Consider the following 27,057-nt stretch of genomic DNA (forward strand, 5'->3'; position numbering starts at 1 on the left):
TATCAAGGAGGATTAGGGAGATATTACTTCTGTATATGCCAATGGTGAGACCATTACTGGGACATTGTGTCCAGTTCTGGTGTCCATCGTTTAAAAAAAGTGTGTTGGAAAATTGGAGAGGTTTCAGAAAAGATCTGCAAGAATGATTCAAGGTTTGAAAAAACCTGCTTTATACCAAGAGACTTGGAGCTCAATGCATTTACTTAACAAAAGAGAAGGTTGATCATGATCTATAACTACTAAAGAAGAAAATAACAGATAGTAGAGGCCTCTTGAGTCTAGCAAACAAATGACAGGTTTCAGAGTAACAGCCGTGTTAGTCTGTATTCGCAAAAAGAAAAGGAGTACTTGTGGCACCTTAGAGACTAACCAATTTATTTGAGCATAATCTGATGAAGTGAGCTGTAGCTCACGAAAGCTTATGCTCAAATAAATTGGTTAGTCTCTAAGGTGCCACAAGTCCTCCTTTTCTTTTAGCAAACAAATGTAGAACAAGATCCAATGTCTGGAAATTGAAGTTAAATTGATTTTTAATTGAAAATAAAATTCAGCTTTTACAGTCAGAGTAACTGATCTGGAACAGTGCATTGGTAAATTCATCATTATTTGGGGTTTCCTTCTAAAATATCTGCTCTTCTTAGTTCAACCACAAATTACTTGGTTTGATAACGAGCTGCTTCTTACCAATTACGGATGAATAATTTCTTCCGCAGCAGGAATTATTGGACGGAATTCTCTGGCCAGGTGTTATGCTGAAAGCCAGACTAGCAGATGATTATTGTGGTTGCTGCTGGCCTCCCTTGAAATCTAATAATTTGTTAGGAAGAAATTTCTGTTGTTCCACAACTGTCCATTCAGGGTTCCTTGAATCTTCTTATGGAGTATCTGGTATTGCCCACTCTCGGAGACAGGATAGTAGACTAAATGGTCCACTCTGCTCTGGTCAAGTGTGGCCGTTCTTATGTTCCTAGCAGTAATTGTATAGCAGTCACTCTGTACATTGTATCATAAGTTGTCATGTGACATGAAAAATCAGAAACCTGTCAGCTCGACTTAGAAGCTGTGAAGTGAACATGAGGTTCTGAGACTTAAAAAATACAATACAGAATATTTTGTAATATGCCATTTTTTAAAATTAAGGAAAGTTTCAAATATTTAAACATATGTATATTCCATTTCAACAGGCTCTCACCATGTTTTTATTTCATGTTAAAGACTTCTTTTAGGCCTTCCTGTGCCCGAGTTTCAGTTATTTTTCCCCAGTCTCTTGGGAGATCTGCTGGGTTAGCATTATAACTGTTAGCTAACTGGTGATTGAACTTCTGAAAAATAAACTTCCAGTAATCAGAAGCCTCAATGCTGGGATCTGGCTGAATGCGCCAGTCTGGGTAATAGATGCGATAATCTTTGTAGGGATGACGTTTCCCTTTTGTGACTGAATTTCGGAATGAGTTCTCAGAAACCACTTCAGATGAGCATATATCATAGACAAGTTTTTGTGTATCAAGATACCTGTAACCGCATAATCCTTGTGGCCGATGCACAGATGCAAAATGCTCCTTGTGGTCACTGCCTCCTGCTTCACAGGGGACTTTACAAAATGGACACTGCTTCCCACAGCCAAACACTTGCTTGAAGATCTCATCCTGGGGTTTTAATGACAGATTGGAGAGTTTGGCCTGAATATCCAAACCACCAAATTGGAGTAAGATTTCTTGTTCCAGATCCAGAAGAAAAGTTTGAATATTAGCACAAAACTGGCCTGTTTTTGCTGTGTTTTTAAACTGTATCCCAAGTAAGTTGTCCTTGGAAATGACTAGGTCCTGCTGCAGCGCTTCACAAAAGTTGTTTAAAAATGCTAAGACTGTGGTATTTTTTTCATTTTTGGAGCTTTCCAGAACTTCCCTCACTTTCTTTACTATTGTAGATAGAATCTTTTTCTCCAACTCTCCCAGACGCTTAGTCTCCCTGTAATGATCCATCATCCATCTCTGAATCCAGGTTTTGACAAATTCTTCATAGTTTTTAATATATTTCACATAGTTATCAAAGTTCATCTCCTCCAGAAGCTTTTTCTGTACAGTGAACTGGAAAAAGGTCCGGCTGCCATATTCAATGGACTCTGCCTTGTTGAGAATGTCATCTACTATCTCTATTCCTAGCCTTTTGTTGATATGATCCACCAAGGCAGGTTTGAGACACTGATAACAGAAATCCCTGGCCCTTGTTTGGTTCTCATCTTTTTCCAAATACAGGTCAGTGAAGGTGGAGAAATACTGAAGTTTCAGCTTCTCTAGACGACACTGAGGATCATTTTGTTGGATAAAATCTTCATGCATCTTCTGAAATCTCCAAGCCGCCTCCCCCAAAATATGAATTTTCAGGTCAACTTCAAAGCAAGCAGTAGTGCCGAGTTTTTTAACATCCTCCTGTTGGAGCCTCTCATTGATCATGTTCAGCAGTTCTCTGCAATGGATTTCATCGTAGTCCACTTTGGAATTTACCTTTTCTTCCGAGTATCTTTTACCCTCTTCTATTAAGGATTTAGCAAGTTCTTCTGTGTGAACAGTTGTTTCACATTCCCCTGTGGACAAGAGTTGTTTCATAGTTTTGATCCATGCTGTATCTATGTACTTGTTTTTCATTCTGAAATTGTTAATTCCATGAAACAACAAACTACCTAAATCCTGTAGCTTCTGCCTGACGGCACTCCCTCGATTTGCCAGGTCCTTTCTCAACTGGGACTCCATCTCTCGATAAACTTCACGTTTCTGTAAGCTGCTGAACTTCAACTCTGACAGTGTTTCTCTCCACATGTTTTCAAATTCTGATTTCAGTTCCTCATGCTCTAGTTTATGTTTTTTATTCCTACATTCATCCAAGACCCTGTCAACTTTCCCTTCAATTATCTGCATGTATGAGGTCTGGATGTTTTCTGTCTTGTGCTGGCCTTTTCGAATTCGAATTGCTACCTCGCACTTGTGCTCGGAGTAGCTCTCAAGTTCGTTTTTGAGGCTGTTTGCACTCCTGATAAAATCTTCTCTGTACTTTTCTATCAGGTGCAGATTCGAAACTCCACTTTCAAAATAATCTTGTAAATTATCCAAAACTTTTTGTTTCTCGTGCTGCAGTTTTTCCTGTGCCTCATTTTTCAACATGGATAAGGCACTAGCCTGTAGTTTCTCTGATGTCTGATTCTGAATGACAGTTTCCTTTTCAGATACCCAGAGATGTATCTCTTTGCGGAAATGCCACTCCCACTCGGAATACTTCATAGACAGCTGGTTATAGGCTTCAGCTACAAGGCTGTTTCTGAAACTGAAGATGAAGTTCTCGTGTTTTACAGCATTCCACAGGCTCTCCACCCATTTGACAAACTGGGGAATGTCCTTAGGGGCTCTATTACGTGACTGTTTCTTTATAAAATCAAGCAGGTATTTCTTTAGCTCACACACCCTCTCACTGTATCCCATGTTCACTGGAGCCATGGGAGGGACTCCATGCCACAGCCCAGGGATGTACCAGTTGTGTTTCTCTGCATCATAGTCCATAATACATGAAAATTTCACTTTTTTACATTGTTTTTCCATCCTAGCTGCAGCTTTGGTCATTTCATTCAGCTGCTCTAGGAGGTGCTTCCTGTCCCTCATGTTTTGCTCACGCGCAGACACATCACTGACATTCTGATGCACAAATTGGCAGTTGGCTTTTTGCCCTATTTCCTCCATTCTGAGAAAGGCATGGACCGCAATTTGCAGAATATCCTTCATTTCAGTGGCATTCTCCATGGCCATGTTAACGATGGTTATGTCACTTAACCCAATCACCAGTGTGGCCAGCTCATTGTCATGTTGATAACTATCCTCCAGCAGGGCCAGTTCAGGGGCTTTCAAGCCTTCTGTGTCTATCACCAGGATGAAGTCACAGCCCAGTTCCTGCTGAAAGTTCTCTGCCACTTTAATGAGCATCATGAAGGCTCCCCGCGTACATCGGCCACTGCTCACTGCAAACTGCAGGCCGAACATGGTGTTGAGGAGGGTGGATTTCCCAGTGCTCTGTACTCCCAGCACCGTCAGAACCACCATTCTGGACCTTCCCCCCAGCTTGGCATGGAGCTCAGTCAGAACATCTGTCACCCAATGCAGTGGGATGTTGGATGAATCTCCATCTAACAGTTCCATAGGAAACCCTTCCAGCATCAGGTCAGCTGCTATGCCTGGGAGATGGATGAAATGTCTTTGGCATTCTGCCTTGTCTCCTTCTTTAACCATTGAGCATTCAGCTTCATAGAACTGCCCCAACTCACGCATGAAATGCTCAACCCCTAAGGAAGTGGTAGATATTAATTTATCCAGCATAGTTAGTGCTTGTGGGTCATCTCCTGCCATTTTACTTTCCCCTTTATATTGATCCCGTAGTTTAAAAAGATTATCTCGAGCAATGTGATCCAGGCTAAACTTCATCCATTTCAGGAAGTAATGTTTCTCCATTAAAGGCAATTGTTCTATTCCATTAATAAATTTAATCAATCCATCAGTAAGGTCACATTGATTCTGCTGTCTACGTAATTCCAACAGTTCCTCTCTCAGTTGAGATTTATAGTCTTCAGTGGCAGTCTCCCCTTGCCTTCTCATTCTGCACAGTTCTTTTTCCACTTTAGCCAATTTTTCCCAGAGATCCCCCTGCAGTCTCAGCATTTCCCTCTTGTACTTTGCCACATCTTTTATTTCCACAGTGATTTCTCTCGCCCGCTTGCTTGCACTCTGGCATTCCTTACGGTCCTCATCTACCTGGATTCCTAGTTCACGTGCAGTCACAGCCATGGCTTCCAAATTCATTCTCTCGGGAGGTGAACTTGTTATGCTTTTTATTGTATATTTCAGTTTTTGAACAAATCCTGCATTATTTGTGGTGCTGTCTTTCTTCAGCAGTTGCGATTTGCTCAGATTCAGCACTGGAGCCAACTTATTAAGGAATCCCAATGTTTCCTTGGGATTTCCATTCTTGCAGTTGAGGATGAAGTAGTATTTAGTGGCTGATCCCTGCAGGGATGATAACAGCGTGTATTGTCTCTCACTGATGCTCTCAGTAACTATGAACACTGCTGAGGAGACCACTGTTAAAAAGCTGAACTGCAGCCAGTGAGATTCAATGTCTCCACGCAGATTTGTAGCTGCAACGGGTTCTGGGAAAAGATCTGAATTCTCCCTCCCAGCAGGGAAATACCAGGAAATCTCAACCAGCCCATCTGCGATTTCCCGAGGGACATTCCCAGAGTCCATGTCCCGATGGATAAAGAAATCGTGGTGCTGCTGGGAGGGGCTGAGAACCTCATTGAGGAGTTTGGACTTGGAGAAGCTGCAGCTCCCCATCCGCACAAAGGAAATGGTTGGCATTGCTGTGAGCACCAGGCTCTCCTCTCTGAACCCTCTGCTCTCTGCCAGGGAGTGCGGCCTCCACTTCCTCACAATGTCCCTCATGGCCCACAGCAGTAGGGTGCACTTGGGGGTGTTGATGGGAGGTAGCAGCAGAGGGAGGGCAAACTGGCACATGGACATTTTGGACAGGATCTCCTGCTGTAGGAAACTGTCGGAGCAAAGCAGAACGGCACAGAGAACATCGAGGGGATGTAGAGACTCTCTGATGTCAGTGTCACTAAAACTAAAAACATCTCCACCTGCAATCTGTGCCTCCTCACTGCCTCCTTCATCATCATATGCTCTATGCACAAGGCTTGTGTTTCTGGCTGTCCCATTCAGAGTCATTAGTTTCCTCAGGAAATGCCACGGTAAATCCCCTAACATCTGAGGAGTCCAGTTTTCTATACTTTCTGAGCCAATTTCCAGGACATGCTGCAGCCTGAGTTTTGTGCTTTGGTATTCCTGCAGGTTTAGCTGAGAAAGGAGTCCTTGAAAAGCGTTATTTTTCTCTGTAAAACAAAATGAAAATAGGATTCTCACGACTTTCGGAAGTTAGATATTCCCAGACAGAACATTTTTAGAGATGGAATTAATGATGTAAAATCTTAATAATTTAAAAGGAAAATTCCATTGGTGGCTAGTAATTAGGGGCTAATGGAGTTAAAGCTAATAAACTAATCCCCCTCTTCTATTTCTTTAACTAACCTTTACAGCAGGGCTTCTCAACCTTTTTCTTTCTGAGGCCCTCCTCAACATGCTATAAAAACACCACAGCCCACCTCTGCCACAATAACTGGTTTTCTGCATATAAAAGCTGGGGGCAGCATTAGGGGGTAGCAAGCAGGGCAATTGCCTGGGGCCCCACACCACAGGGACCCCCACGAAGTTACATTGCTCAGGCTCCAGCTTCAGCCCCGGGTGGCAGGGCTCAGGGAGCTGGGCTTCAGCCCCATGCAGTGGGGCTTCAGCTTTCTGCCCTGGGCCCCAGCGAGTCCAATGCTGGCCCTGCTTGGAGGCCCCCCTGAAACCTGCTCAAGGCCCCCTAGGGGGCCCCAGACCCCTGGTTGAGAACCACTGCTTTACAGCATATACTGTTCTTTTCTCCCTTCTCTCCAGCAGCCATATGAGGGAACAGTGGGGGGTCGGGAAGGGGCGGAAGGAGAGTCTGGCAGTGCTCCCCCCACCTTCTTTACAGCATCACGGTAGAGGGCTGTCTCTGGAGGGAGGGGCTGGTGGGACTGGTGCCCTCATCCCTTATTGGTACATGCAGACTGGAGCTGGAGGTGTAATTTCAAGCTGGAATAGACATAGGCATGCTAGCTTTGTTTGATCTAGTGTGATAAAAATACAAGTGTAGCCACAGTGGCGGGGTCGTGGGATGCCCGCGTACAATCCCATCTGAGATCCTGTGTACGTGCTCAGGAAGCTAGCCCACACCACCGCAGCTAGCGTCTACCTTTAGTGTGCTCGCTTGATCAAAGCTAGCGCGGGTATGTCTGCCCAAGCTGGAAATTGCACTTCGAGCTCCAGTGTAGACAGGCCCTAAAAGAGCTCCTCTCTCCACTGAAAGTATAGAGCGTTGCTGAGGTCAGAACATACATACACGCTGCCTTTTCAATCCTCTTGGCACAGAATCAGAGTAATCCTAGAGTGTGAGTGCAGGTACAGCCCCCGTGCAAAGCTCCATCCCCACCTCAGGAGCAGCATGCGGGGCCCAAATTGCAGGAAGACGAGGGAGAGTGAATGAGCAATCGTCCAAGGTGTCACTTTCCTGGTAGGGACCTGTGACCAGGAAGCAGTAGGCCCATGACACAGTGAGGTGAGTGAGCAGTGAAAAGAGTGGCAGGGAGGCCTGTGACAGGGAGGTGGGGAGCAGGGCACATGGATTTCTCAGCTCTTTATTTTTCCCAGGTGGGAGTAGGGCGTGAGAAAGCCGAGTGGTAACTGTCTGCTCATTTTCACTAGGAGCAATGATAGGAGTTACAGCATTAGGAGCTACTGAGAGGAGCAAAATGTATTTATTGAAGGAGAGGAAAAGCCCCAAATTGATTAGTTGGTTAGGTGATTTTATTGGGACATCAATCCAATCAGGAAGCAAATGTGGGGACAGGGGTGCAAGGAGAAGGGGTAAAATTGTAGAGAGGTTCTCACATTGTTAACTGGGTTCTCTCTCAAGGCAGATGGGTCATTTGTGAGGCCAGAAATTAACTTGATTTGTATCTGTTTTTTTAGAGAAGGTGTTACATGGCATTATATTTTATTGTTGGATTCTGGTTTTTAGTTTGCTGGTCTTTGCACTCACTGTTACTCCTTGCTAGGTCTGAAACTTCAGAGTCATGTTAAGATGCAGTTAGTCAGAGGAGTGTCAGTGGAGAGCCTCAGCTCTGTAAGTATGCAGGGGATTTGTGTTCTGCAGTAGCAGAGTCTCCTTAATTGTGTATCTCTGATGGCCATCCAACTACAGACAGTGGGGGGGCTAAATCATAGACGATTAGGGTTGGAAGAGACCTCAGGAGGTCATCTAGTCCAACCCCCTGCTCAAAGCAGGACCAACCCCAATAGATGTGTATGTGTGTGGGGAATGGTAATTCACTGTTCAATGCATGTTATCCACAAAGGGACTTTAGGCGTTGCAACACTCAGCATTGCAACACATAATTTTTAAGCGCCCTGCTGCCCACTGGACTCCTCAGTCCCGAGCTAGGATCCCAGGCTCCCTATATAATGCATGGGGAGAGTAGACACCTAGAAATGGGATTCACAGAAGTCAGCATGCTGAGCCAGGAACCAAAATGAAATACTGATGAAAAGGGTGGGACCTAAGCCCTGCCCCTCAAAGGTAATTAGATACTTAACTCTGGGCCAGAGAGAGATGCCTATATCTGCTCAGGATTCTCAGCTGTAAACCCTCTCCTGAAGTTAGGCTCCTAAACTAGGTCATCCGCTGAGAGACCCCACCCCATTATAGCCAAAAGCCTGCTGGAGTGTGGGAGATCCAAGTTCAAGTCCCTCCTTGAAATCAGCCAGACTGGGTTTTTGAAAAGGGGCCTCCCACATCACAGGCGATTGCCCTATTGAGTATTCTGGGGGATGCATATTCCATCCAGCTCAAAAGATCACCAGTCTGGTTGCCCTGGGCTGTCTTTTGTGCAAGGCTTGAGCCAGCAGGCATGCTCTGAGAATGCTACCAGATCAGACTCCACAGGCTAGAAAGGTGGGGCAATGTCTAGCTGAGAATCCCCAGGCTTGGGGCTGCTGTCCCATCTGCAGCTCCTGCTGGGGCTCAGGGCTTCCACCCTGTGGCTCCTTCCAAGGCTCAGGACACCCATTTTTCAAATTGGCCAGGGCCTCTGGGCATGGGCCCCATGGGCCCATGTGTTAATCCTCTACTGACTGTGACTTGCAGCTAGGAGCCCCTGGCTGGCGCGCTCCCAGCAGCACTGGGGGGAATCGAACCCACCTCCACCTCTAGGAGTCTCCTCCAGCTGCAACAGTTCCGTGATACTTCACCCCAGCAAGGCTCAGGCCTTGTCTACCCTACTAAGTTTTGTCGCCAAAAACTGCCTTTTGGCGACAAAACAGTGAGAGCGTTCACACTGCAATGCGACTTTTGCTGGGAAAAACGTCTGGTTTCGGCAACAAAAAATGTCCACCCTAAGAGAGAGTTTTTTCTTTCCCCCTCCCTTTATTGTTGACAAAGAGCCAGCGTAGACACTGCTGTTTGTTTTGTGGACAGAACTGGCTTCCGCCAGTATCCCACAATGCCAGTTCTGATCGCTCTGTTCAGTGTTTTGATTTCTGCTGCCCTGCAGGCATGTGTCCCTCCCCTTTCAAAGCTCTGAGAAGTATCTGACAGCTGAGTGTGCTGCTCTCTTTGGGGAACAAAGAACAAATCATTGGAATGCTCCTGTTCTGCCCGGCACTAGGAACACAGCGGCAGGCAGACTGCTGTCACTGGTGGGGGGCAGTACTGGATTTATAATGGTGCCAAAGGCACCATGGCACTGGGCCCGTGCACAGCAGGGGCCCCCCCGGGCCCGGCACTCCACCTCCGCTACAGCCCAGCAGCCGCAGTGCTGGATCTCCTCTCCAGCCCCTTCCCCGGACGACCTGGACCCTGGACTTCTCCTCCCCCTGCTCCCGCCCATCGCTCCTCCTCTCAGCTGTCCGGCTGAGGGCTCCTTTCGTCTCCCCACCACATGCCTTGCCGCTCCTCCGGGTTGCCGGTGATGGACAGTCTGCCGCTTCAGGCTCCCCTGGGCTCAGGAACCCCAAAGCCAGGGGCTGTCAACCAACCGCCCGGAGTGGAGTGGAGGGGATGGAGTCCCTGCTTGCCGCTCAGCTGCTCTGCAGCAGAGGAAGGGTGGGGGGCTAGGACCAGGGAGAAAGTAGGTACCCGCTCTATGTGGGTAGGTGTGTGGGTGGGATCCTGTTTACCCCCTCCCCAGCTCTGCTGCGCTTGCGGTTTACCCCTGGTCCCTCCCTTGCTCCAGGGAGCAACCCTAGCTCCTGCCCCGCTGTGCTTTTGCCCCCCTGCCCCTGCCTTGCTCCAGCTGGGGACCAATCCTCCCTGCCCATGCCCTGCTGTGCTCTTGCCCCTCGCCCAGAGGAGGATTTACCATAAAACACAGGGTGCCCTGGCACAGGAACCCCCCAACAACAGGGGGCCCCAGGGCTGGGCAGCTGCAGGGGCAGAAGCTTGATCCTGCTGGCTCCTGCTGCAGGCTTCACCCGCCCCCACTGGCAGCCAATCTCCCCCCTCCCCGAGCGCGCCACATCCCCTCTCCTCCCCCACCCTCCCAGCACTTCCCCTGCCTCCAAACAGCTGTTTGCCAGCGCTCAGGATGCTCCAGGAGGGAGGGGGAGGAGCAGGGCTGTAGCGCACTTGGGAGCAGGGACTTGGTGAAGGGCTGGAATCTGGGCAGGACGGAGCAGAGGTGGGGCCCTTGCACTCCCTCTACACATACGCCCCCAGCCCCACAACCCCAGCCCCAATTTATTCACCCCCTTCACACACAGGGAGCCCCCTGCCACCCTCCCTGACTCCAGCACCCCTTCACACACCGCCCAGCCCCCGCCGCCCTCCCTGACTCCCGCACCCCCTCACACACTGCCCAGCCCCCTGCCCTCCCTGACTCCCGCACCCCCTCACACAACCCCAGCCCTGACTCCTGCACCTCCCCACATCCCACTCTCACCAAACAGGAGCTCCTTCACCCCCACCCCACATCCCCACCTGCACCCCTTGCACCAAACAGGAGCTGCCCCAAGTAAGCGCTCAACACCCCAACCCCCTGCCCCAGCTCTGAGCCTCCTCCCACATCCTAACTCCTGGACAGACCCTGCACCCCAACTTTTTTTACATTTTGTTTAATAAGCACTCTTATCCAAAGCACTTTACAATAGTTAGCTAATGGTACAAACAATATTTGGAAAGATCATTAAGTGATCCATTGAGACCCTCAGCAATTTTCAAGTGGTCTGTGGAAAAATAAGTTAGACTACAAAAACAATCAAGGTACCTCACTTTATTTTCATTTTCTTCCTATTTCTTATAGGAGGACAATGAAGAACAAAAGAATGAACAGCGGGGCCGGGCGGGGGGGGAGATAAGAGAGAATGTTCTTTTTCTTGGCTGGGTCCCAAGGGGGGGGCCCAAAAATGAAGCTGAGCACAGGGCTCCACTAACTCTAAATCCGCCACTGTCCTGCCATATGAAAAAGCTATATAAGATGGGGAGTGACATCATAAGGGTTCTTCACTCCCCACCCAAGAAGAGTCTTGGAAACACGCAAGAACAAAGACTGAACTGGGGGAAGCGCAGGACCCAGGCTAAAGGGATTTCTAGCCTGTGAAGGAAACACCTGGGGGGTTCTAAGATGTAAAGCAAGTGCAGCTTGCCCCTTAAGAATCTTCAGCCTGCTTGTATCATCTCTTAGGGTGAGAATCTGCTAATTCATATCCAGTATATTTAGTATAAGAAGTTTAGTTTGTGTGTTTAGTTTATTTGCTAGGTAATCTGCTTTGATCTGTTTGCTATCCCTTATACTCACTTAAAATTTATCTTTTGTGGTTAATAAACTTGTTTGTGGTTTATCTAAACCAGGGAGTTGGAGTGGGTGTGTCAAGGTTCCTTCCCCATTCTGAACTCTAGGGTATAGATGTGGGGACCTGCATGAAAACCTCCTAAGCTTACTTTTACCAGCTTAGGTTAAAACTTCCCCAAGGTATAAACTATTTTACCCTTTTGCCCTTAGACTTCCACTGCCACCACCAAACTTTATCTGGGTTCCTGAGAAAAAGTAGTTTGGACACATCTTTCCCCCCAAAATCCTCCCAACCCTTGCACCCCACTTCCTGGGGAAGGTTTGGTAAAAATCCTCACCAATTTGCATAGGTGACCACAGACCCAAACCCTTGGATCTTAAGAACAATGAAAAAGCAATCAGGATCTTAAAAGAAGAATTTTAATGAAAGAAAAAGTAAAAGAATCACCTCTGTAAAATCAGGATGGTAAATACCTTACAGGGTAATCAGATTCAAAACATAGAGAATCCCTCTAGGCAAAACCTTTAGTTACAAAAAGACACCAAAACAGGACTATACATGCCATTCAGCACAGCTTATTTACCAGCCATTTAAACAAAAGGAAATCTAACGCATTTCTAGCTAAATTACTAACAAGTTCTAAGACTCCATTCCTGTTCTGTTCCCAGCAAAAGCATTACACAGACAGACAGACCCTTTGTTCCTCCCCCCTCCAGCTTTGAAAGTATCTTGTCTCCTCATTGGTCATTTGGTCAGGTGCCAGTGAGGTTATCCTGGCTTCTTAACCCTATATAGGTGAAAGGGTTTTACCTCTGGCCAGGAGGGATTTTATAGCACTATAAACAGAAAGGTGGTTACCCTTCCCTTTATATTTATGACATCATGTCTTATTTCCACAGCCCATCCTCTCATCCTGCCTCTTTTCTCCATCCATTGGTGAGTGCTGCTGCTCCTCCCTTTTCCCTTCGCCATTCCCCTGGTGGCTCACCTTCTGTCCTCTCCTCCAGCTCTTCTCTGGTGTCTCCCTTAGAGCCCTGGGAAACAGCTAGGAGAAACAGGATGAAATTTAATGAAAGAAAAGATTAGGCTCAATATCCAGAAAAACTTCCTGACAGTGAGACCTATGAAGCCGTGGAATCATCTTCCTAGGGGGAAGGTTGGAGCCCCATCACCTGGGTCATAGAAAATTAGGACTGGATAAACACTTGGAGAACAGACAGTATGCAAAAATACTAGGCGTCTTCAAGTCTCCCTGCCAGAAAAATCCCCACCTGTTCCTGGCTGTTTTTGGTCTTAGTGATGCTTTCGTTTTGTTTCTCTGTTTGAAATGTTGCTAGATGCTAACCTCATCTTTGTAACAAATGCATTTGCTGCTGGTTAAATCTTCCCTTGGGCCTTGTCTCTACTAGGAAAATTAAAACCATAGATCAGCACCAATACAGGGCAACTGGTTTTAGCAATAGAGGGGGATGTTTTTTCAGTTTGCAGTCTGGTAGCAGGCAGTGTGTTGTGAGAGAAGCAGAGCCTTTGATGAAAGCTGAGCCCTGATTAGGGGGCCAGGCATCCCTGATTAGGGACCCTATAAAGGCAGCCAAGCAGCCAGCGGCACATGAGCAGCAACACAAAGCCAAAAAACAGAGCTGACAACAGGGAAGTTTGAGAGGGAGCTTGTAAGGGGAGTTTGCGGGAAGGGGTGTGTGTGTGTTGTTGTTGTTTTTGACAGGTGCTGAGGAGGGAAGGCTATGACAGCTACAGAAGCAGCCACGGTAGGGACCCAAGAAATGGACGAGACAATGAAGATGAGTGATGTGGAAGCTGCAGGATTTATGTCATTCTGCGGAGGGTACCTGAAAGCTGCTTCCTTTTTATGCCTGCTAGATTTGATTGAAGAGCGGATCAGAGGTTTGGAGATGCTTTTAGAAGCCATGGTTGAGTTTCAAAGAGGATTTGAGCAGAGGATGGAAGGAAGGTGAGAGGAAGCTGAAGAGAAAAGTCAAGACTCAATGCAAGCTAAATTGAAGAGCTGTGAATGTAGGCTGCTAAATGAGGAGAGTGGCCAGTGGAAGCATGTGACTATGAAAACAAGGCAGAGGAAAAGACCAGCTAGCGAACAAGAAATAGAGCCGAGGAACAGGTTTGCTGAGCTGGATAAAGGGGAGAGGCAGGCAGTAACAGAAAATGGATGGGCAAGGAAGAAGAGAAGAGTAGCTAGTCACCCACAAGAAGAGGAGAAGAGTCAATGGAGGTAGCCAGAGTTCAGAGCCCCAGGAGGAGAGAGGAAGACTTGCCAAAGATTGCAAGTGAGAACAGAAGGCAGGGAGACTTGCAGCCAGAGGGATCACAAGGGGGAAGGCTGGAGAATTGAACCAACACCAGGAAGAGAGAGGTCTATGTGACCGGGAACGTCCTACTAAGAAGACAGGCCTGTCACCGGAGCTGATCCAGAGAACAGAAGGCTGTGCTGTCTGACAGGAGCTAAGATATGGGATGTGGACCTGAGGCTGAAGTGGATCCTAATCGGAACAGGAAAGAATCCATAAGAACGGCCATACTGGGCCAGACCAAAGGTCCATCTAGCCCAGTATCCTGTCTTCTGACAGTGGCCAGTGCCAGGTGCCCCAGATGGAATGAACAGACCAGGTAATCATCAAGTGATCCATCCCCTGTCGGTCATTCCCAGCTTCTGCCATATCTCCCCTTAGCCATCTCTTTTCCAAGCTGAAAAGTCCCAGTCTTATTAATCTCTCCACATAAGGAAGCTGTTCCATACCCCTAATAGTTTTTGTTGCCCTTTTCTGAACCTTTTCCAATTCCAATATAATCCACTGATTGTCCTCCACATGGGAAAAATTATGCTGCTAGATTCTCACTGGAACAATTTTCCCTATGACTGGAGAATTGCAAATATAGTACCTATATTTAAGAAAAGAGAAAAAAGTGATCCAGGCCTCTTATTTTAACCTCAGCTGTATGCAAGGTCTTAGAAGAAATTTTGAAAGAAAGAATAGTTAAAGACATAGAGGCAAACAGTAATTGGGATAAAATACAACATGGTTTGCAAAAGAAAGACTATGCCAGAAGATAACAGATTTTCTAGACAAAAGAAATGCAGTAGATCTAGTCTGCCTGAATTTCAGTTAGGCATTTGCTATAGTTCCACATGGGAAGTTATTAGTTCAATTGGAAAAGATGGGGATTAATATGAAAATTGAAAGGTAGGTAAGGAACCAGTTAAAGGGGAGACTACAATGGATTGTACTGGAAGGTGAACTGTCAGGCTGCAGGGAGTTTACTAGTGGAGTTGCTCAGGGATTGGTCTTGGGACCAATCTTATTTAACAGTTTCATTAATGAACTTGGCACGAAAAGTAGGAGTGTGCTAATTAAATTTGCAGAAGACACACAGTTGGGAGGTATTGCCAATACGGAGGAGGACTGGAATATCATACAAGATCTGGATGACCTTGAAAACGGGAGTGATAGAAATGCGATGAAATCTAATAGGGAAAAGTGCAAGGTAATATACTTAGGGACTAACAACAAGAATTTTTGCTATAAGAAGGGGACATATCCGTTGAAAGTGACAGAGGAGGAGAAAGACTTGGGTGTATGGATTGATCACGGGATGACTATGAGCCACCAATATGATATGGCCTTGAAAAAGGCTAATGGAATCCTAGGATGCATAGAATCATAGGACTGGAAGGGACCTCGAGAGGTCGTCTAGTCCAGTCCCCTGCACTCACGGCAGGACTAAGTATTATCTAGACCAGGGGTTCTCAACTTTTTTCTTGCTGAGGCCCCCTTCAACATCCTATAAAAACACCAGGGCTTGGCGCGGGAGGCAGGGAGTGCAGGGCTCTGGGCTGGGGGACACCCTTGGGCATAGGCATAGATTTACTTCTATTTCGGGGGGGCAAGGGCTGGCAGGGATCAAGCCAGCTCTGCACAGCAGGGTCCAGGGACAGCGTGCCCCCTCCACCCCCTGACTCACTTAGGAGGCCACCCAGCTGTCTGGGTAGTGGGGGGATGCAATAAAAAAAATATAACTCAAAGGGGGGACTCAGTTCAAAAAGTTTAAAAACAGTTCAAGGTGCAGGCAGGGGAGTAGCTAGGGGCTGTGTGCAGGCAGGGGATCGCTCCGGGTGCAGGGAGGGGATAGCTAAAGGGCTGTGTATGGGAAGGGGGTAGCTCAGGGTGCAAGGAAGGGGTAGCTATGGGCTGTGTAGTGGCAGGGGGGCTCCCAGTGCAACTCCCAGCTTCAGGGGGCAGGTGTTGGGGCTCCCAGCTTCAGCCCCCCTGGCTTGGGGTGTGGGTGAGGGCTGCTGGCTTCAGCCCTGCGCCGCTCCCGGCTTCAGCACTGGTGCTCGCTGCGCCAGGTTTCAGCCCCGGGGCTCTGCGGCCCCCTGAAAGGGCTCTGCAGCCCCTGGTTGAGAACACTGATCTAAACTATCTCTGGCAGGTGTTTGTCTAACCTGCTCTTTAAAATCTCCAAGGATGGAGATTCCACAACCTCCCTGGGCAATTTATTCCAGTGCCTAACCACCCTGACAGTTAGGAAGTTTTCCCCTAATGTCCAACCTAAACCTCCCTTGCTGCAATTTAATCCCATTGCTCCTTGTCCTATCCTCAGAGGTTAAGGAGAACAATTTTTCTCCCTCCTCCTTGTATCAACCTTTTATGTACTTGAAAACTGTTGTCATGTCCCCTCTCAGTCTTCTCTTTTCCAGACTAAAACCCCATTTTTTCAGTCTTCCCTCATAGGTCATGTTTTCTAGATCTGTAATCATTTTCATTGCTTTTTGGACTCTTTCTAATTTGTCCACATCTTTCCTGAAATGGGGTGCCCAGAACTGACCTTGCATCAGGCGAGATATTTCCAGTCGAGACAGGGAAGTGTTACTGCCATTATACAAGGCACTGGTGAGACCTCATCTGGAATACTGGGTGCAGTTCTGGCCTCCCGTGTTTAAGAAAGACAAATTCATATGGGAAGAGGCGCAGAGAAGGGCTACTGGGATGATCAGAGGACTGGAGAACCTACCTTAGGAGAGGAGTCTTAAGGAGCTTGGCTCATTTAATCTAACAGAATGAAGGCTGAGGGGAGATATAACAGCTCTCTATAAATGCATCAGAGGGCTAAACGCCAGGGAGGGAGAGGAGTTATTTTAAGTCAAGTCCTAACGTTGGCACAAGAACAAATGGATAGCCAGTTTATATCAATAAGTTTAGGCTTGAAATTAGATGAAGGTTTCTAACTATCAGAGGAGTGAAGTTCTGGAACAGTCTTCCAAGGAGAGTAGTGGGGACAAAAAAACTAACCTTGTTCAAGATTGAACTTGATAAGTTTATGGAGGGGATAATAGGATGAGGTTGCCAACAATGGCATATGGTCAGCCACGACTGCTATTAGCAAATATCTCCAATGACTGGAGATGGGACACTAGATGGGAAGGGCTCTGTGTTATTATAGTGATTTGTTTCCCAGGTGTTTGGCTGCTGGATCTCACCCACATGCCCAGGGTCTAACTGACTGCCTTATTTGGGGCTGGGAAGGACTCCCCCTCCCAGGTCAGATTGGGAGAGAAACTGGCCTTTTTTTTTTTTTTTTTTTGCTTCCTCCGCAGCTTGGAGTCACTTGCTGGTCTGAAGTCTTCAAATCAAGATTTGAGGATTTCAGTAACTCAGCCAGAGGTTCTGGGTCTATTACAGGAAGGGGTGGGTGTGGTTCTATGGCCCACAATGTGCAGGAGTTCAGACTAGATGATCATAATGGTCCCTTCGAGCCTTAAAATTCTATGAGTCTATGTAGAATCAGGCATTTTTACCATTTTTTTATACTTTTGCTCTGTGTAGGATGCTTACAAGTAATCAGCCAATTAATGATGGGTAGAAGGAGCAGCAGTCAGTGAAAACTGATATATAAAATCATTTGGAGCCATCTAGGTCCTGTTCCAAAGAACGAAGCTGGGCTGCTGGTCAGTCAAAGATGTGCAGTTCTCAGGGTGTGTCTTCACAGCAGAGTTAGTTTAAGTAATAACTTGCGTGTTACCCCAACTAGACTCTTGTCCACAAACAAGAATCTCTAGCTGTAGTTAAGTGTAGATTAAACTCAGGTTAGCTACCTTGTGCGTGTGTGTGCATGCCGCTGAAGCTCCAGCTAATAATCCAGTGTTACCTCTCAGCAGCACCTAATCCAATCGCTCTGCTACTCAAATCGTTCTGTGTTACTCCAGTGTTGTTTTGAAGTGTGGTTGCTCTCACTAGAGCTAGGCTAGCTCAAGTGCGGTAACTTGAGTATACGAAGTCTAGCTAACTCTTGCAGTGAAGATAAAGGCCACAAAGAACTCTGCCATCAGAGGCGGACGGCTGAGAAATGTGTAAAAACCAGTACCCTCCAAATATCACAGGTGGCATGGAGGGGAAGGTTGCTCCTGAGTAGCTCTGAGGAACATGGCTTCCACCTCCTGTGCTCCTCTGACAGCAGCCCTGGCTGGCAAATCACAGATGGTTTGCCAGTTGAAAGAACAAATCTCACAAACCACACATGGGTTGTCAGAGCTGGACTTGCAGCAGAAACGATGGGGGTATTTGGGTGAGACTTGGGGAAGGGGATGCTTTACAACTAGTCTCTGTGTACTCTTTATAATGTCTCCAGTTTTATATTTTTTTCCTGATTTTCAAATGTAAAAAAACCCATCATTCAAAACAGTTAAGGTTGATAAGAACAAACACCACCCACATCAAAACCACAAAACAATGAAATATTGAGTAAAACCAGCAAGTATTATCTCGACCACAGCTGGAGAACCACTGCAGCAGTGAATTTAAATGTTCAGAATTAACATTTCATTTTCAAGACATCTAGATAGACTTATGTGTAGTGCTGGGGAGGAGCCGATGGTCATGGTACATGTAGGTACCAATGACATAGGGAAGGATAGGAGAGAGGTCCTGAAGGCCAAATTTAGGCTGCTAGGTAAGAGATTGAAGTCATAAGAATGGCCATACTGAGTCAGACCAAAGGTCCATCCAGCCCAGTATCCTGTCTACCGACAGTGGCCAGTGCCAGGTGCCCCAGAGGGAGTGAACCTAACAGGTAATGATCAGTGATCTCTCTCCTGCCATCCATCTCCACCCTCTGACAGACAGAGGCTTGGGACACCATTCTTTACCCATCCTGGCTAATAGCCATTAATGGACTTAACCTCCATGAATTTATCCAGTTCTCTTTTAAACGCTGTTATAATCCTAGCCTTCACAACCTCCTCAGGCAAGGAGTTCCACAGGTTGACTGTGCACTGTGTGAAGAACTTCCTTTTATTTGTTTTAAACCTGCTGCCCATTAATTTCATTTGGTGGCCCCTGTGGGGGCAAGTAAATAACTTCCCCTTAGTCACTTTCTCCACACCACTCATGATTTTATAGACCTCTATCATATCCCCCCTTAGTCTCCTCTTTTCCAAGCTGAAAAGTCCTAGCCCCTTTAATCTCTCCTCATATGGGACCCATTCCAAACCCCTAATCATTTTAGTTGCCCTTCTCTGAACCTTTTCTAACACCAGTTGTGGCAAAATACCTTGTTCACCTCAGCAGGCTCCATCCTTTTTAGCCTTGGAGACTCAGGTTTGGGGCAAGGCAAATCCTTATAGGTGGCACAGGGTCCTGCTACTCCTCTCCTCAGTCGGTCCCTTGTGCTTGTTTCCTTTCCCTTCTGGGGAGCGAGTGCAGCCTCCCTACTGGGAAGGTCTGGTGTCTTGCTGCAAACAGCCTACTGGCAACTTCCCTGTTCCCCTCACTCCCCCTCTGCTTCCACCCCGGGGAGGGTTTAAAAAGGTCCCAACTAGTTGGAGTCAGCTGAACCTAATTGGTTCCCTAGCAACCCCTTTTCCAGCTGAACCTTATTGCCCCCTGGTTATCTCTCCTCAGTGGATAGGGAGGGGCCTTTTAATCCCCTGGGACTAATTACTACCCCGCCCTTTGGAGCGGTTTGTCCTGGGTTTACCACACAGTATATCTTTTTTGAGAGGAGGGGACCACATCTGTATGCAGTATTCAAGATGTGGGCATACCATGGATTTATGTAAGGTCAATAAGATAGTCTCCGTCTTATTCTCTATCCCTTTTTTAATGATTCCAAACATCCCGTTTGCTTTTTTTTTTTCCAAACATCCCGCTGCACACTGCATGGACATCTTCAGAGAACTATCCACGATGACTCCAAGATCTTTCTCCTGATTAGTTGTAGCTAAATTAGCCCCCATCATATTGTATGTATAGTTGGAGTTATTTTTTCCAATGTGCATTACTTTCCATTTATCCACATTACATTTCATTTGCCATTTTGTTGCCCAATCACTTAGTTTTGTGAGATCTTTTTGAAGTTCTTCACAGTCTGCTTTGGTCTTAACTATCTTGAGCCGTTTAGCATAATCTGCAAACTTTGCTACCTCACTGTTTACCCCTTTCTCCAGATCATTTATGAATAAGTTGAATAGGATTGGTCCTAAGACTGACCCTTGGGGAACACCACTAGTTACCCCTCTCCATTCTGAAAATTTACTAGTTATTCCTACCCTTTGTTCCTTGTCTTTTAACCAGTTCTCAGTCCATGAAAGGATCTTCCCTCTTATCCAGTGAAACTTAATTTACTTAAGAGCCTTTGGTGAGGGACCTTGTCAAAGGCTTTCTGGAAATCTAAGTACACTACGTCCACTGGATCCCCCTTGTCAATATGTTTGTTGACCCCTTCAAAGAACTTATGCTGAAATAAATTGGTTAGTCTCTAAGGTGCCACAAGGACTCCTTTTCTTTTTGCGAATACAGACTAACATGGCTGCTACTCTGAAACCTGTCAAATAGATTAGTAAGACATGATCTCCCTTTACAGAAACCATGTTGACTTTTGCCCAACAATTTATGTTCTTCTAGGTGTCTGACAATTTTATTCTTTACTATTGTTTCAACTAATTTGCCCGGTACTGATGTTAGACTTACTGGGTCTGTAATTGCCGGGATCACCTCTAGAGCCCTTTTTAAATATTGGTGTTACATTACCTGTCTTCCAGTCATCGGGTAGAGAAGCTGATTTAAAGGACAGGTTACAAACCATAGTTAATAGTTCCGTAATTTCACATTTGAGTTCTTTCAGAACACTTGGGTGAATACCATCTGGTCCCGGTGACTAGTTATTGTTCAGTTTATCAATTAATTCCAAAACCTCCTCTAGTTACACTTCAATCTGTGGCAACTCCTCAGATTTGTCACCTACAAAGGACGGCTCAGGTTTGGGAATCTCCCTAACATCCTCAGCCGTGAAGACTGAAGCAAAGAATTCATTTTGTTTCTCTGCAATGACTTTATCGTCCTTAAGTGTTCCTTTTGTATCTCGATTGTCCAGGGGCCCCACTGGTTTTTTAGCAGGCTTCCTGCTTCTGATGTACTTAAAAAACATTTTGTTATTAACTTTTGAGTTTTTGGCTAGCTTTTCTTCAAACTCCTTTTTGGCTTTTCTTATTACATTTTTACACTTAATTTGGCAGTGTTTATGCTCCTTTCTATTTACCTCACTAGGATTTGACTTCCACTTTTTAAAAGATGCCTTTTTATCTCTCACTGCTTCTTCTACATGGTTGTTAAGCTACGGTGGTTCTTTTACTGTGTTGTTTAATTGGGGGTATACATTTAAGTTGATTCTCTATTATGGTGTCTTTGAAAGTGTCCATGCAGCTTGCAGGGATTTCACCCTAGTCACTGTGCCTTTTTATTTCTGTTTAACTAACCTCCTCATTTTTGCATAGTTCCCCTTTCTGAAATTAAATGCCACAGTGCTGGGCTCTTGTGGTGTTCTTCCCACCACAGGAATGTTAAATGCTATTATATTATGGTCACTATTTCCAAGCGGTCCTGTTATAGTTACCGCTTGGACCAGATCCTGCGCTCCACTCAGGACTAAATCGAGAGTTGCCTCTCCCCTTGTGGGTTCCTGTACCAGCTGCTCCAAGAAGCAGTCATTTAAAGTATCGAGAAATTGTGTCTCTGCATTTCATCCTGAGGTGACATGTACCCAGTCAACATGGGGATAATTGAAATCCCCCTCTATTATTGAGTTCTTTCTTTTGATAGCCTCTCTAATCTCCATTAGCATTTCATCATCACTATCACTGTCCTGGTCAGGTGGTAGATAATAGATCCCTACTGTTATATTCTTATTAGAGCCTGGAATTACTATCCGTAGAGATTCTATTGAACATGTGGATTAATCTAAGATTTTTATTTCATTTAATTCTACATTTTCTTTTATGTATAGTGCCACTCCCCCCCATCCCCCCGCATGACCTGTTCTGTCCTCCCGATATATTTTGTACCCCGGAATGATTGTGTCCCATTGATTGTCCTCACTCCACCAGGTTTCTGTGATGCCTATTATACCAATATTCTCCTTTAACACGAGGCACTCTGGTTCACCCATCTTATTATTTAGACTTCTAGCATTTGTGTACAAGCACTTTAAACATTTGTCACTGTTTATTTGTCTGACCTTTCCTGATGTGTCAGATCCTTTTTTATGTGAATGTTTCTCGTCTGAACTGGCCCATACTTTATCCTCTTCCATCCTCTTCTCCTGACTAAAACCTAGAGAATGTCTCTCAATAGACTCTCCTCGAAGAGAACTCTCTGTCTGATCCACGTGTGCCTCTGCAGCCATCAGCTTCCCCCCCCCCACCACCATCTCTTTGTTTAAAAACTGCTCTGCAACTTTTTTAATGTGAAGTGCCAGCAGCCTGGATCCACTCTGGTTTAGGTGGAGCCCACCCTTCCTGTATAGGCTCCCCTTAGCCCAAAAGTTTCCCCAGTTCCTAATAAATCTAAACCCCTCCTCTCTACACCATCGTCTCATCCACGCATTGAGACCCTGCAGCTCTGCCTGCCTACCTGGCCCTGAGCATGGAACAAGCAGCATTTCGGAGAATGCCACCATAGAGGTCCTGGATTTCAGTCTCTTTCCTAGCAGCCTAAATTTGGCCTCCAGGACATCTCTCCTACCCTTCCCTATGTCATTGGTACCTACATGTACCACGACCACCGGCTCCTCCCCAGCACTACACATAAGTCTATCTAGATGCCTCGAGAGATCCACAACCTTCGCACCAGGCAGGCAAGTCACCATACGGTTCTCCCGGTCATCGCAAACCCAGCTATCTATGTTTCTAATGATCAAATCTCCCATTACTAACACCTGCCTTTTCCTAATGACTGCAGTTCCCTCCCCTGGAGAGGTAACCTCAGTGCAAGAGGCTACCCCAACATCATCTGGAAGGAGGGTCCCAACTATGGGAAGGTTTCCCTCTGTTCCCGTTGACTGCTCTCCTTCTCTGGGCCTTCCATCCTCCTTAACAGCGCTGGGGCTGTCTGACCGGAGGTGGGACAAATCTACAGTGTCCTTGAAAGCCTCCTCAACAGACCTCTCTGCCTCCCTTAGCTCCTCCAGTTCTGTCACCCTGGCCTCCAAAGCCCGTACGCGGTCTCTGAGGGCCAGAAGCTCCTTGCACCAAATGCACACATATGCCACCCACCCACAGGGCAGGTAATCATACATGCTGCACTGAGTGCAATAAACTGGATAGCCCCCAATCTGGTGCTGGGCTTCTGCCTGCAGTCTCTCCTACAGCTACCTAGGTTAATGATAGGGTTTTTGTTTAAAACAAGAAGTTTTGATTAAAGTTTAGTTTAAAGGTTTTAAAGAATGGCAAGTGTACCTCGCCCCCTTCCCACTCCCCTTCCAAACTCCCTCTCGAAGCTCCCTGTTAGCAGTCCCTGTTTGCAAAGCTCAAGTCCAGGACCTCCATGTTAGCATTCTCTGAGACGCTTCCAGTTCCATGCGCAGGGCCAGTTAGATAGGCAGAGCTGCAAGGTCTCAATGTGTGGATGAGACAATGGTGTAGGGAGGAGGGGTTTAGATTTATTAGGAACTGGGGAAACTTTTGGGAAAGGGGGAACCTGTAGAGGAAGGATGGGCTCCACCTAAACCAAAATGGAACCAGATTGCTGGCACTTAAATTTAAAAAGGTCATGGAGCAGTTTTTAAACTCAGGGCTGGTGGAAGGCCGACAAGTGTGGAGGAGCATGTGGTTCGGACATCCCTTAGGGGAGGATCTATTAATCGAGAAGATCTATTAATTAAGACTCTCTATGTCCTCTTAAGGACGAGAGGATGGAAAATGATAAAATACAGGCAGGATCTGATCAGAAACAGTCAAATGAAAGAGTCCCATTCAATTATATTGTGTAATGGCGGACAGCTCAAAGGAGACAAGTTTTTAAAGTGCTTATATACCAGTGCTAGAAGTCTAAATAATAAAATGGGTGAATAAGGATATTAATATAATAGGCATCACAGAAACTTGGTGGAATGAGGATAATCAATGGGATACAGTAACACCAGGGTACAAAATATTTTGGAAGGAGTGGCACTATATGTGAAAGAAAGAGTAGAATCAAATGAAGTAAAACCCATAAATGAATCAAACTGTGCCATAGAATCTCTATGGATAGAAATTCCATGCTCTCATAATAAGAATATAGTGGTAGGTATATAGCGGTAATATATTACCGACCACCTGACCAGGATGGTGATAGTGACTGTGAAATGCTCAGGGAGATTAGAGAGGCTATTACAATAAAAAACTCAATAATAATGGGGGATTTCAATTATCCCTATATTGACTGGGTACATGTCGCCTCAGGACGGGATGCAGAGATAAAGTTTCTTGACACCTTAAATGACTGCTTCTTGGAGCAGCTGGTCCTGGAACCCACAAGAGGAGAGGCAATTCTTGATTTAGTCCTAAGTGGAGCACAGGATCTGGTCCAAGAGGTGAATATAGCTGGACCGCTTGGTAATAGTGACCACAATATAATTAAATTTAATATCCCTGTGGCAGAAAAAACACCACAGCAGCCCAACAGCGTAGTATTTAATTTCAGAAAGGGGAACTACACAAAAATGAAGAAGTTAGTTAAACAGAAATTAAAGGGTACCGTGCCAAAAGTGAAATCTCTGCAAGCTGCATGGAAACCTTTTAAAGACATCATCGTAGAGGTTCAACTTGAATGTATACCCCAAATTAAAAAACATAGTAAGAGAACCAAAAAAGAGCCACCTTGGCTAAACCACAAAGTAAAAGAAGCAGTGAGAGGCAAAAAGGCATCCTTTAAAAAATGGAAGTTAAATCCTAGTGAGGAAAATGGAGAGAAGCATAAACACTGGCAAATGAAGGGTAAAAATACAATTAGGGAGGCCAAAAAAGAATTTGAGGAACAGTTAGCCAACCAGTGGGGCCACTGGACGATCGAGATGCTAAAGGAGCACTGAAGGACGATAAGGCCATTGCGGAGAAACTAAATGAATTCTTTGCATTGGTCTTCATGGCTGAGGATGTGAGGGAGATTCCCGAACCTGAGCCATTCTTTTTAGGTGACAGATCTGAGGAACTGTCCCAGATTGAGGTATCATTAGAGGAGGTTTTGGAACCAATTGATAAATTAAACAGCAATAAGTCACCGGGACCAGATGGTATTCACCCAAGAGTTCTGAAGGAACTCAAATGTGAAATTTAAGAACTACTAACTGTAGTCTGTAACCTATCATTTAAATCAGCTTCTGTATCAGATGACTGGAGGATAGCTAATGTGATGCCAATTTTTAAAAAGGGTTCCAGAGGTGATCCCTGCCATTGCAGGCCTGTAAGCCTGAGTTCAGTACCGGGTAAACTGGTTGAAACTATAATAAAGAAAAATACTGTCAGATATATAGATGAACATAATTTGTTGGGGAAGAGTCAACATGGTTTTAGTAAAGGGAAATCATGCCTCACCAATCTACTAGAATTCTTTGAGGGGGGGTCAACAATCATGTGGGCAAAGGGGATCCAATGGATATTGTGTACTTAGATTTTCGGAAGGCCTTTGACAAGGTCACTCATCAAAGGCTCTTAAGCAAAGTAAGCTGCCACAGGATAAAAGGGAAGGTGCTCTCATGGATTGGTAACTGGTTAAAAGATAGGAAACAAAAGGTAGGTATAAATGGTCAGTTTTCAGAATGGAAAGAGGTAAATAGTGGTGTCCCGCAGGGGCCTGTACTATTCAACATATTCATAAATGATCTGGAAAAAGGGATAAACAGTGAGGTGGCAAAATTTGCAAATGATACAAAATTACTAAAGATAGTCAAGACCCAGGCAGACTGCGAAGCGCTACAAAAGGATCTCTCAAAACTGGGTGACTGGGTAACAAAATGGTAGATGACGTTTAATATTGATAAACGCAAAGTAATGCACATTGGAAAGCATAATCCCAACTACACCTATAAAATGATGGGTTCTAAATTAGCTGTTACCACTCAAGGAAGAGATCTTGGAGTCACTGTGGATAGTTCTCTGAAAACATCCACTCAATGTGCAGCGGCAGTCAAAAAAGCAAACAGAATGTTGGGAATCATTAAGAAAGGGACAGATAACAGGACAGAAATATCATGTTGCCTCTATATAAATCCATGGTACACCCACATCTTGAATACTGCGTGCAGATGTGGTCGCCCCATCTCAAAAATATATATTAGAATTGGAAAAGATTCAGAAAAGGGCAACAAAAATGATTAGGGGTATGGAACAGCTTCCCTATGAGGAGAGCTTAAGACTGGGACTTTTCAGCTTGGAAAAGAGATGGCTAAGGGGAGATATGATTGAGGCCTATAAAATCAGGACTGGTGTAGAGAAAGTAGACAAGGAAGTGTTGTTTACTACTTCTCATAACACAAGAACTAGGGGTCACCAAATGAAATGAATAGGCAGCAGGTTTAAAACAAATAAAAGGAAGTATTTCTTCACACAACGCACAGTCAACCTGTGGAACTCCTTGCCAGAGGATGTTGTGAAGGCCAAGACCATAACAGGGTTCAAAAAAGAACAAGATAAATTCATGGGAGGATAGGTCCATCAATGGCGATTAGCCAGGATGGCAGGGATGGTGTCCCTAGCCTCTGTTTGCCAGAGGCTGGGAATGAATGACAGGGGATGGATCACTTGATGATTACTTGTTCTGTTCATTCCCTCTGGGGCACCTGGCACTGGCCACTGTCAGTAGACAGGATCTTTGGTCTGACCCAGTATGGCCATTCTTATGTTCATTCATGTACGTATATAATGCAAAATTTTGTTATAGTTGGGAAATATGCTGTCTCTCTCTCAGTGTTATGGCTATTACCTTTTTTTTAATGAAAAATAGAATAGAAAGAGATTCGACCTACCATGGCCAGAAGGTTGTAAATTCTGATTGGTGCCAGGAAAGAGGATTTCTAAACACTCCAGAAATTGCTGGCAGGTTGACTCCCCTTTTTTCTGTATGTGAATTAACAACTTCCTGATTTTGATCACGATGTCCTCTTTTTGATTGAAGCTGTTGTACTCCTCCTCTGTGATGATGGACAGGGCAAGTAACTCATCCAAGATGTTATCAGGGTCTCTTTGAATAAGTTGTATCAGCTCTTTGCGTTTGGTGCATAGAATCCTGTATTTGTCACCAGTGGCCAT

General features: G+C 45.6%; 1 protein-coding gene across 1 annotated transcript; it reads right to left on the reverse strand.

The window, feature by feature from the left end:
- Positions 1-1,199: 1,199 nt before the first annotated feature.
- On the reverse strand, positions 1,200-27,057 carry LOC141989325 (interferon-induced very large GTPase 1-like). Its single transcript, XM_074955829.1, has 4 exons — positions 26,775-27,057; positions 12,386-12,513; positions 7,188-7,272; positions 1,200-5,962 (listed from the first exon to the last, which is right to left on the reverse strand). The coding sequence occupies exons 1-4, from the start codon at positions 27,055-27,057 to the stop codon at positions 1,200-1,202; spliced, it is 5,259 nt and encodes a 1,752-aa protein (XP_074811930.1).

The sequence above is a fragment of the Natator depressus genome, chromosome 6 (assembly GCF_965152275.1).
Source record: "Natator depressus isolate rNatDep1 chromosome 6, rNatDep2.hap1, whole genome shotgun sequence".
In the NCBI taxonomy this organism is placed as follows: Eukaryota; Metazoa; Chordata; order Testudines; family Cheloniidae; genus Natator; species Natator depressus.

Bases quoted from the DNA above. Each gene is read 5' to 3' on its own strand.
- LOC141989325 (XM_074955829.1), bottom strand. From the start codon at position 27,057: ATGGCCACTGGTGACAAATACAGGATTCTATGCACCAAACGCAAAGAG. The intron at 12,514-26,774 runs GTAGGTCGAATC...TGTTTCTCCTAG, and splicing joins TTTACAACCTTCTGGCCATG to CTGTTTCCCAGGGCTCTAAG. The intron at 7,273-12,385 runs GCAGGATGAGAG...TCCCTGTCACAG, and splicing joins CCAATGGATGGAGAAAAGAG to GCCTCCCTGCCACTCTTTTC.